We start from the raw sequence: 11,924 nt of genomic DNA on the forward strand, positions 1-11,924 counted from the left end.
TAAAGATGGAAGGAACCAGCTGTACAAACCCGGCAACAGCAAGCTGTCCTAACCTGACCTAGGATCAACAACAAGCTTTCCGTGTGCCAGCATTCCTACAGGGTAAACACCACTGATAATAAGCACCCCAGATGCTTGTGAAACCATGGAGGGAAAATCTCCCCGAAGGAATCCCATCATGCTGGTAAAGGAAGGGAATTTTTCAGCAACAGAAATCGTGGTGATGCTCTGACACGGCAGCGTTTGGCAGAGCTCACTGTCCCTGCACACCCCAGCTGCCACAGCTTTTCCTACAGACGATACTGGTTCAAGGAGCTGCCCTAGCTCTACTAACATAAGGCCAGCCTATATCGGTGTAACTATACCATGCCAGACTTTCATCCCCTATAGAGGTAGCTATACGTAACAAAAGTGTAAAGATCAAACATAAATGTCCCATAGGTGAAGAGGAAAGCTGCACAGAGCTCAGCCATCTCAGGCAGATGAAGAGTTGCTTGGGAGGGCGCTGGAGCAAACACAAGCTGGAGCAGCTTTAAAGTGCTGCTCTAAGATTCACAGAAAATGAGTTTCCACAAGCCTAGCTTTTGCGGCATTAATGTTACCACCTCCGTTCCTCTGCCAGAGCCTTATCTCAGAGCAGCGTCAACACAAGAGAGCACGTCCTTGGGCCTCAAGCACTGCTGTTCACAGCCCAGAGCCATACCTCAAACTTCCTTTCATTAGCTTGGTAATGCATTAGGGGTTGTTTTCTACATCTCCGCAGTAGATGCTTCCTCTGCCTTCAAGAGAGGGATCCATCAAAACTGACTTCTCCAAGACAGCAAATTAGGCCAGTCTCCAACCATGACACAAAGCAGCTTTAAGGCACAGATCGCAAAGGTTATTCAAGCCCTCCTTTGAACCAAGCACTCGTCGTGCTTTCTGGCTAGAAAAAAAGGACCAGAACCATAATGCTTATTTTTCTCTTCTTCCTCAATTTGACAATAATTGTACCATACGAATGGGTAGGCCCAGACTCGGCAAACACAGGACAAGCAGCAGAACTTCATCCCACCTCTTTAAGATAACTTGGGCAAAGTGAAATCCTTCTCTAACTTGCATACAGAGGAATTGCTTCTGGTCGGACCTCTGTGATTCTCTGAGGCTCTTGATCCAAATAAGACACTTTTTTCTCCACAAGAAGTATCTAAATGGAAGTTGTTGTTCTTCAGCTTCATCCACCCCTTCTCGTTTTAAAAAAACAGATTAATTGTGAATGTTAGTGTAAAGGCAGCACCAGCATGGCATAAGCAAGGCCCTCCCCTGACCAGACAGATTTGACAAGCTCCTTCAGACTCCAAAACCAGCTTCTTCAAGACCCCTTTATTCAAATTCTGCAGTGCATCTCAGGTCAGACAGCTAACAGGCCTTGAAAGACAAACAAACAAAATGAAGAATCCCGAACCAGCCCCTAACTCCCTCCAAAACCCCAAACAACCAGCATACACCAGGAACTCGGTAATTTCACTGCACATTTATGGTCTCAACGCAATGCAGAAAATGGGTGTGATCTTTGTTTTGCAATAGGGCTATTTATTACAGCTTGTTTAAAAAACCCACCTCGACACCTCTCTGTCCCAAAATTAGATATGGCACAAAGCCACTGGTAGGGCACCTATCCTTCAGAAAGTGTCCAAAAGAATGCAGGACACTAAAGATACTCTTCACTGTTCAAAAGAGTAACACTGCCACCTACTAGGGAAAGCCAAAATACATAAGCAGGTCACCACTTCCAAGGAAACATTTCTCTGGCTATGAACAACAAAAGACAGAGGAGATAAGTCACGTTTTTCTTCTGCCTTGCCTCACTATTCAGTTATTATCCAGAGACTTCCGCTTGCTGGAGATAATTTTTTTTCAGACAGCATTCAATTAAATTAGGACAGATCACATGCGTTATACAAGCTGCTGTGTATCAGGAACTACTCCAAATGCAGAGCATGATTTCAGACTCTATTCATTGCTTTGATGGCATGGCTTAAAACAAGATTCAATAATAAAAGGGCCAGAGAATACACACTATGTGAGTTATCTGTCAGTTTTCTGCGACTAGGAGATGGATGTTTACGTCAGTCATTTCTTAGCACAAAGTGTCATCCCAGGCCTGCACCAACTCAGTGTGGTCAGACATACTCTGATGGCAGAAACAATTCATGAACTGAGCAACAACCAACACTGAGTCACGATGACAGCTGAGATACCCAAAATACTGCAAAGCACCCTCACCCAGATGCTGCAGGACTGACCATTTACAGATCTCTAAAAGCATTTTGGACATTCATGGTCATGAACACTACCTAAAAAATTAGACATAGTTTATAAATGAATGCCCGAGTCTGAAAATGCAGAGAAAACAAATGCTGAACAGACAGGTTATGTTAGCTGTTTAAGTCACCACATATCCACCCCATCATTTTGTGCCCCAAATCCAGTAAAGTGTCCAAGTCAACACTAACATTTTTTACTTGACTCCAAAACTGCACTGCAGCCAACTGCTTGGAATAGCCCCTAACCTGCTGAGATCATCCATAAATTCTTAGTCTGTTCCTTGGTGTAGAACTGGACAGCATCACGCATTCCTGCTCCTGCTTGTAATTTTGAAAGAGCAGGGCTAAGCACGGGTTATACACCTCTGCTGACAGAGACAGATGAGTCAGGAGTGCTCTCTCACTAGCACAGGAAGCAGTATCCCCTAAAAATCCACAGTTACTTGATCAAAGTTCTTTCTTTAATTGTACAGCACATTTCATGCCTGTGGGCTGTGTCTCTTCGATCAGGTGCACCTCAGGGGAAATTCCTTTTCAGGCTGGTAAAATGCTTCTATCACAAGCGGCCTGAGGCCAGACGTGTGAGGAGGCTGAAGCGCGAGCAGGCAGCTATGCTACCTGCAAGCCCCCCTTCTCTGTGGAACCAATGAGACTGGGGATGGAACCACGCTCTCTGAGCACCGCTCCCAGCTGTCGCAGTTAGCTGTATCGAGCTACCTGAGTACACAAAATGCAGTGCAAGACAATACATGTCATTTCTGAATCCGGGCTGTGATGTTCTGCACATCACTAAGGCTCTTCAGTACAAGACAGAGTTGTGTCTGTCACACACACGACAAACATAGAATCATAGAATCTTAAGGTTGGAAAAGACCTCTAAGATCATCAAGTCCAACCGTCGACCCAACACCACCATGTCTACTAAAACATGTCCCAAAGTGCCACGCCTACACACTTTTTGAACACCTCCAGGGATGGTGACTCCAACACCTCTCTGGGCAGCCTGTTCCAACGCCAGACCACTCTTTCGGTGAAGAAATTCTTCCTAATACCCAATCTAAACCTCCCCTGACACAACTTGAGATCATTTTCTCTTGTCCTTTTACTAGTTACTTGGGAGGAGAGACCAACACCCACCTGGTCACAACCTCCTTTGAGGTAGTTGTAGAGAGCAAGAAGGTCTCCCCTCAGTCTCCTCTTCTCCAGGCTAAACAACCCCAGTTGTTCCCTCAGCCGTTCCTCGTAAGATTTGTGCTCCAGTCCCTTTACGAGCTTCGCTGCCCTTCTCTGGACACGCTCCAGCACCTCAATGTCCTTCTTGTAGTGAGGGGCCCAAAACTGAACACAGCACTCGAGGTGCAGCATCACCAGAGCCAAGTACAGGGCCACAATCACTTCCCTACTCCTGCTGGCAGACATTTTGCACAAATTCTTGAGCTCTGCATGCCATTACAAGGCTCTTTCAAGGCTACAAAAATAACACCTTTATTATTTTGCAGGAATCAGAGGACCTTTTTTAGTCCTTAATGGCCATCAATAAAAATTTCCTAAAGGAAGATACCAGATAAAATTGTCTACTGAATCGTGATAGTATGAGAGCTCCAAAGGCAGTCTTGATGGCCTGCCTTAGCCACAACGCTTCTCTGTCTGAAACAAAAAGCAAGAGGTAGGAAAATACTCCAACACAGGAGGCAATTTTACGTACATTGCACATGCACTTAGACTAAATCTTGTTTAGAGAAAGCAACCGATGGATAAAAATAGTCCTAGGAAGGTTCTATTTTTTGAAGAAAAACTCACGTCACTTAGGAGAATAACTAAAATCTTCAGAAGGAAAAGACCTAAGACAAAAACAGTCACTGATGACACTTTTTAATTTGATATGGCCAGACTTTTTCAAAGTAACTTGTAAAACCAACAAAATAAGACAGAACTAGAGGATAGGCAAGTTTCATATTTACAGTCATTCAGAAGTAATAGTGTAAAAGCACATCTCAAATAGTAGTGACAGAAGCATGGAAACATACAAAGAATAATCTTTTTTCAGAACATTAATAGAATTTTATTACATTACCTTCTTAACTATTAAAAGAATCTATTGTATTTTTTACTGCCTGATTCTAATTCACCAACTCCTCCTCAAAACGACTTGTGAGACCAAAAAAAAAGCCACTTTTTCTGTATGTAAACAACAAAAACACCTGCTGTTGTTTTTCCGGACATTATTGAAGTGGCACAGCAGAGTTAACACTAATGCTCTATTCTTTACCATTAAATTAAAAAAAACAATTGGGCAAAGGGAAAAAAAAAAAACCAGACCAAGTCATTGTAATCATTCAGTTGGATTCTGGATGACAATCAGGAAGTAGTCTTTATCTGGAGAAAGAAAAGAAGAAAAAAAACATATTGTTTCATTGATGACATTTGTTCACAACAACAGTAAGTTTCAACATTTTTTCATATCTCACTGATGATACACTGTGGGAACTAGAGTCTTGACATTCATTCTCAATGCGCAAAACAGGCTTGGCATGTCAGATCACTTATTTCTATGAGTCTTACTGAGAGAAAGTCTCAGCTTTAGAAACCACATGCTCCCAAGCCAATTGAATTTAACTTGCTTTGTGCCTAGGAAATAATAGCAACTGGCACAAACAATGATGGAATCAAAATAGGTGGTGAAAGACAGTGATTTCCCTTATCTCACACGTAGGCTGCGGGGCTGCAGCGGCTACAGCTGCGTTTTTTTCTGGCACAATGCTTATTCCTCTCTCTTCATCTTTCACATGGAAATCAGAGGCTGCCTCAGCACAAACCCCAGAGCCTGTCTTAAGATCTGCCTTGACCAGTCCCTGCGGAGCAGTCTACTGCAACTGCAATCCCCTCCTTTGCCTCTCCATCAGCACAATCCCACCATGGAGCCAATGTAGTACAAAGAAACAAAGCTGAGTTTTTGCCACATTAGTGAACTGTTCTCACCTCACTGATCCCCATTTCATAATTTGATGAAATACTGAGGACATTTCCTGAAAAGAAGGTTGCTGCTGCTATACTCTACAACTCATGATTACAACTATAATATGCTCTATTACTTTTCTCTGAACTGGAAAATCTATTACACTGTTTTGCTTTATCACTTAGTCTACAGTGCTGAACTGCAATTGCTCTCAAAACATTCCTTTCCAACTCTTGTGGTTTCATACTGAAAAGCACAAGGTATGAGAGGCTGCAACACACTCTTCAAAGACTATTTAACACTTTCTACTTTGATCGACGTGAAAATAAGAAAGTGATTTCCCGCATTCAAACATGAAAAAGCAAATTTAGGTCAATGATAAAAGCTTTCAACTCTGAAGAAAGCAAAACAGCTTCTGGGAAAAGAAGAGCTTATACAATATGAATAAAAGCAGCAGGCAGAACTTTTCTTGCAGGCTGACAGCGTCAATCTCATGAGAAAAGAACTCTGCTGGATTCCCTTATGCCTGCTTTCACCCTGCCCACTTTTACCTGGTGCGACCATGATTTCGTTTTTCTTGGAGCGGATCCGCAGGAATGTGAGGTCATTCTGGGGATCAATGTCTCGCACGGTGCTCCTTGCCTTCATGATGAAGCTGTGCATAAGGCCCGCGTACTGAATCGTTGTGGAGTTATCCATAGTACTTTTGATAGGAATACCTGCAAGAAACAGGGGACAGCAAAGCTCAGCGACAAAACTCCAGAACTAACTCCGCCTTGGGCATCACCCAGATGTTGTTGCTACACTAGGGGTTAGGAGTGCTCTTTTCAAAGGCTTAAAAGAAGAACATGAACAGAAATAAGATGTGGAAAGGCTGAGATCCGGAACCACAGGTGTATGAGAGAACTGTTTACCTCTAGCAGCATCAGTATTTTACTTTTGCTTTTTCGTTTATTTATGAGATTTACAAATAGAAATAAATAATAACAAAAAAAAATATCTAGGAGGAGAGAGGAAATACCTATGTTTCAATTTTGTTCTCCTGACTGGGGACAGCTTTTCCTTTCAGAAAGGCTCCTGAATGTCATTTAACTGCGATGTTCAAGCGAGGCCAGGATCGGTGTTGATTACAGAGGACATCAGCTGCTGCATCACACAGTTTCAAAGCTGAGGCTCCAACATTTAGCCGTAAGAGTTGATGCAGTCCTGCAAGGTCCCTGGTTCAATTCCTGTGCACTAGCCAAGAGGGCAAACACACTGACACTGCTTGGCCAGAGCTCTCGCTGCCTTAACGTCTTCCCACAAAAAGCCAGTCAAAATTCAGCTCATGTGTCAGAACAATGCAGCAGCCAACTACCAAATACTGGCATGGCAGAATGACTACTGCAGGTGTATGTTCAAATAAGCGCAGCTTCAGCCTAGAAAGCGCAATCCATTATTCAGTATCATTAAACAGCAGTGAGTGGGAACACAAGCTGCATACAAGCACACAATGATCTGATCTTCAAGGTATTCATATATAGCTAATATCTGTCATCTTTTCTAAGGATTATTTCTAGGAAATATTAAATTTAAATTGATAATCATACAATTCTAAGAAGCTGGGCTGCTCACAGTGTATTTAGAATGCTCTGAACAAGTCTGCTCTATTGGATCCTTCAATGACTCCAAAAAGAGACAAGCTGATGAGTCTCGCGAAGCCATGAGCACGAGACAGCTGCTAAGCTACTCGAGTCTGCCAGGACAGCAGCATTCTGGACATGCACAGCAGCAAGATTTCAGGTGTCATGAGAGTTTTTAGTGCTACTGATAAAGGCTTTCACAGAACACAGTCTCAAACACTGCCATAACTCAAGTACCTCTAAGCTTTTGCAATTTGTTTTATTTGATTTGTGTCCTAAAATAATAAAGTGAGCTTGCAGAAATGGGAATCCAATTTTTCTCTTGCAGCCTAACTACTGTCTGTCTGCTTTGGCTACATGAAAACCTTTGCAAAAGACAGACTGTAATCTAAACCAAAGTAGTACAATCAGCAGTCCTTCAAGTGCACGTTTAGAATAAGTTATATCTCAGAAAACTGAGACTGACACAGTACCTTCAGAATTAACAACAATGATTCCCTGCACTCCCTTTTGGCTCTGAATTCGCTTCAGTGTTTCTTCCACCTCAGCCTGCAAACAGAGAAAGCACAAATCAAGATTACAGCTGCTATTTGCCTTCCACCAAAGCTTTGTAATAACAGTCTGAAAACAAAGCTGCGCGAAGATGATTCAAACTACCTACACCGTTCTATACGACAAAGCGTCTGTACTTGGTGCTACCTTTTCTGCATGATCTTTTCAGTTGTTTTCCATCTGTCTTTGCTCTTCGCTCATTTGTGATTATAACCTTGTGGAAACTTGGAACTCCCCTCTAATTTTTCCCCCTCTCCTCCTCCCCAGCCCTCCCGCATCAGTTCCTTACTGTAGGCTTGCAACTGGAAGACTGCTTAGTCAGACTGCTACAATTTAGGTGTCAAGCAAAAATCATGTATAAAAGCATAGATGGAATTTATTTAAAAAGCAGAAAAAGATACATTCTGAGTGCAAGACCACCTTTCCTTTTATCAAATGAATACTAAGAGCAATTAGAAATAAGTGAGGAGAAAAACAATGAGTAAGTGCTTTTTGTTTATAATGATGATTCTTGCTGGGATAGCTAGGAGATTATAATCACTAACGATAATTTACAACTTAGTGAAATTGACTTTAAAAAAAAAAACAGGAAAAATGAAAACTGAAGGCCAAGGCAGCAGTCCCTTTGCCTTCTCTGTAAAAATCACCATTGACTTCAGAAAAGCTTTCAAATCCTTCTGCATGACTTCCATTGCTAGAAGACATCAATCAAAATTTAACTAGGGGTTCTCTAACAGGGTCATAAAACCTCAGCACCTGAGCTGTTTTCCACAGCTGGGTGAATATTTAGCATTTTTTATCCCCATTAAAGGAAACAGAGACATGCAGCATCTTTCGGATCCTGCAAGACATAGTCCCACAGAAACAGCCTAGAAGGGAAGACAGGAATCATTTGAACTCAGGAAAGGTGGAACCTGTATGGGGCATTTGGCCAAGACACCTGTGTTTCTCAGGCATTGTGAATAACCCTCTCTCTGCTTTCATCCTGCAGCAAATGAGCACAGTCATGTTATAAGCCTTGTTCCCTGGGAACAGGACTTGTCCTAACAAAACAACATGGCCTCAACCTCAGAACTACTGGCCAACTTTCGGCACAGTGCTGTTAGAAGAAGTAGCTTGCAGTAACATGAATTGTTGCTGGTAAGAGGTGGTACCACCTGAGTTTCTCTTCAGGAAGTGGAGTTTTTCTCTCTTATCCAGCAGAGAAAAATTCAGTCTTTTCAACAAAGCTCTTGATTATCTCTGAATGCCGGGCTACTTCAAATTGAAGACAAGGGAAGTGAAACAAAAAACAAACAACAAGGTGTACGAATGCTGAGAGAAATACGGTGGCACACTGTTAAGTCTGAAATAAATTCCTAACTTCTTACTAGCAGTATTTAAGTCCTAATTCATTAAATATTTTCTTTCACTAGACCCTAACAAACCTATTTGGATGCAAAGAAGCATCCATCCAGAACAATATCAATTGTTAATTTCTTCTAACAATCAACAGATAATCTCACTCACAAGGCGGGGTGACCTGCTCTAACAGTTTACTGCTGTTGACATGGCAAGGCCTTGTACTTCCTAATCTTACTCCTTGACGCACATACCACTTCACACACACTACTAGCTATGGTGCTCGTCCAACATCTTTGCAAGCCAGTTCAACTCAGCAGACCAGCAAAAATATTACTGGGGAAAAGTTATATATATTTAAATCATGAAACAAACAAAAACTGTCTTAATAAAGGGTTGAATAACTACAAGAGAGAGTATATAGGGAAGAAGAGGTGCACTCTGGAAAAGGAAAATAAATATTTCCCCATCACCAATTTGCTCTTATATAACCTTTGCTATATATACAACAGTAGCCTTTATCTTCCTGTTTTTATCTAGAAAGCTCTACCTTCTGGGTTCGCCTAAAAATATCTCTTATTAGATTATTTCAATTTTCCATCTACAACTCAGGTCAGTATTTATTTCTTCAGAAACTTTGCCACATATTTTGATCCCCAGTTTCATGCAGGTGTGCTAGCCAACAATGCATTTGAAGAGGAAGCCACCTCCAATACAATTACAATAAAATAAATATATTCCAGGTTCCGCAGAATATTAAACAGCCAGTTGTCTTAAACCAGGCTTTTTTCCTGATTACTTTCCCTTTTAAGAATTGTAAGTTGGCAACCATAAGAAATGCAAAGATTTTTCTACTGAATGTTATCTGTAGCCCGCCACCACATGGCGTATTTCAGTGCTTGGCAGAATTAATTGAAGGTTTATGGGAATGATACGCTTTCCACTGCAATGGTTTTGGGACAGAAGTCCACGGCCCGTGGTACCAGGCAGGCTGTGCTCAGCTGTCAGGGTGACACCCCTCTGTCACAAGGCAGTGGCCTCCTGAGCTGACTCAGCTGCTGGTGTGTGAAACACTGGCAAGACACAAGATCACAAAATCCCAGACTGGTTTGGGTTGGAAGGGACTTCAATGCCCATCCAGTCCCACCCCTGCCATGGGCAGGGACACCCTCCACTAGCCCAGGTTGCCCAAAGCCCCATCCAACCTGGCCTTGACCACTGCCAGGGAGCCAGGGGCAGCCACAGCTTCTCTGGGCAACCTCTGCCAGGGCCTCAGCACCCTCACAGGGAAGGATTTCTGCCTCACATCTCATCTCCATCTCCCCTCCTGCAGCTTCAGGCCATTCCCCTTGGCCTGTCACTCCCTGCCCTTGTCACCAGCCCCTCTCCAGCTTTCCTGGAGCCCCTGCAGGGACTGGAAGGGGCTCTAAGGTCTCCCCGCAGCCTTCTCTTCTCCAGGCTGAACAACCCCAACTCTCTCAGCCTGTCTCCATGGCAGAGGTGCTCCAGCCCTCGCAGCATCTACCGGAAACCTCCCGGCAAAACTCCCACCTAACAAAAGGAGGGCCGCACCCGCGCGTTCCTAGCACAGAAGCCAAACCCGAACCACACCGGGAGCTTAAGACAAACCGGAGAGACACCAAACAACTGCCCACAACTGGGTCCCGCTTTTACTCGGTGCAGGACACCGGACGGCCGAGACACCCGCCCCGGGCAGGGCAGGGCAGCCCCTCCGGCCGAGGAGATCCTAGGACCGGTGCTCTGCGCCCACGGTAACGCGAATACGGGCGTTTCCCGCGCCGGAGCCGCCGAGGTCCGGGCGAGAGGGGCGGCACAGACCTCCCCCCGCGCCCGACAGCGGAGCAGCGCCAGAAGGGACACCCCGCCCGGCCCCAGGCCCCGCTCCCGCCCGCCCGGGCAGCCCCCGGCGCGGCCTCACCCACCATGTCGAGCCGCCGCCTCTCCGTCCAGTCACGGCACCACGCGCATGCGCCGCCAGCTCCGCCAATCCGCGGGGAGGAGGGGCGGGAGATCCTACCCCGGAAGTACTTTTCACGGGGGGGGTGTAGGAGCCACTTACCGATCGCTTCAGGGCCCGGCGGGGAAGGGGGAGGCCGGGCCCGGCCGCTGCTGTCGGGACCCCCCGCCCCCTCCGGTCTTTAGTGTAAACCCTCACTTTATCCCTCAAATAAAGAGGGGCGAAGACCCCGGAGACAAGGAGAGGCGGCCCTGCCCGGCCCGATAGGGTCGGCGGGGCCGAGCAGGGCCCAGCGTTGCGTTGCAGGCGTCTTCAGAGACCGGGAACGACTATTTTCTAGTGGATATTTACAGCTTTGCAACCTAATGGAATTTAAATTTTAATCTCTTCTTACCAATCCAGCAATAAAGTTTTAAAGCTTGGCTACGGAAAGTCATTTTATCATGAACTGATTCAACTTCTGGTCCCACCAGTGATGGTAATGTTTGGTCAAGAGGTAAGCAGCGCACAGCTGACATCAGAAACCTAAACATAACAAAGTTCTGTTTAAATAAAATAACCCCAACCTAGGACTGGTGCTGATGTGAGCAATGACATCATAGAAGAAAATAGCAAGGAACTCATGAAATGGTGCAACTGAGCTGTTCATTTATCATACCATGCATTTACCATGCATTGCAATTCCGTTTGGGGGGAGGTTGCTTTTTTTTTATATGTAAAATACCCTCATAGCTGTACTAACTTAAACCTACCCAAATTACTGTACTAACATAGCTGTACTAACTTAAAAACTACCCGGTGTCAAATGTTGAGTTTACACAATTTACTAGCCTGCTTTCAAGGGATTGCATCCAAAGCATGGAGGAAGCAACTCAAAACTCGCTTCCCCTGCTGCAGAAAAAAGGCAATTGTTCTTCCATATATTTACTCGGCATAGAAAAGCATACTTGGGATTTGCTGCTATTAACAAAATTATATTAACCGAGCCTTTGTGAACATCTGGGAAAGTTAGCTGAGTGAAAACCCAGTGGGAAGGTCTGCAGCAAGGAAGACTGCCCTCAGCAGAGAAGGATCAGTTTAGGGAACATTTGAACAAACTGGACACAGGCAAGTTCATGAGACCTGATGGGATGTATATCCATGAGCGCTGAGGGAGGTGGCCAATGTCA

At 44.4% G+C, this 11,924-nt stretch overlaps 1 protein-coding gene across 1 annotated transcript; it reads right to left on the reverse strand.

The window, feature by feature from the left end:
• Positions 1-4,162: 4,162 nt before the first annotated feature.
• LOC104631273 (dynein light chain roadblock-type 1) lies at positions 4,163-10,820 on the reverse strand. Its single transcript, XM_075769040.1, has 4 exons — positions 10,721-10,820; positions 7,358-7,433; positions 5,814-5,981; positions 4,163-4,682 (listed from the first exon to the last, which is right to left on the reverse strand). Exons 1-4 carry the CDS (start codon positions 10,721-10,723, stop codon positions 4,639-4,641), a joined length of 291 nt encoding a protein of 96 aa, XP_075625155.1. The 5' UTR covers positions 10,724-10,820; the 3' UTR covers positions 4,163-4,638.
• Between the last annotated feature and the right edge of the window lie 1,104 nt (positions 10,821-11,924).

Source organism: Balearica regulorum, chromosome 16 (assembly GCF_011004875.1).
Source record: "Balearica regulorum gibbericeps isolate bBalReg1 chromosome 16, bBalReg1.pri, whole genome shotgun sequence".
In the NCBI taxonomy this organism is placed as follows: Eukaryota; Metazoa; Chordata; class Aves; order Gruiformes; family Gruidae; genus Balearica; species Balearica regulorum.

Coding starts and splice junctions, on each gene's coding strand:
- LOC104631273 (XM_075769040.1), bottom strand. Junction 5,982..7,357: donor CATTGTTGTTAATTCTGAAG/GTACTGTGTCAG, acceptor TGTTTCTTGCAG/GTATTCCTATCAAAAGTACT. Junction 4,683..5,813: donor CGAAATCATGGTCGCACCAG/GTAAAAGTGGGC, acceptor TTCTTTCTCCAG/ATAAAGACTACTTCCTGATT.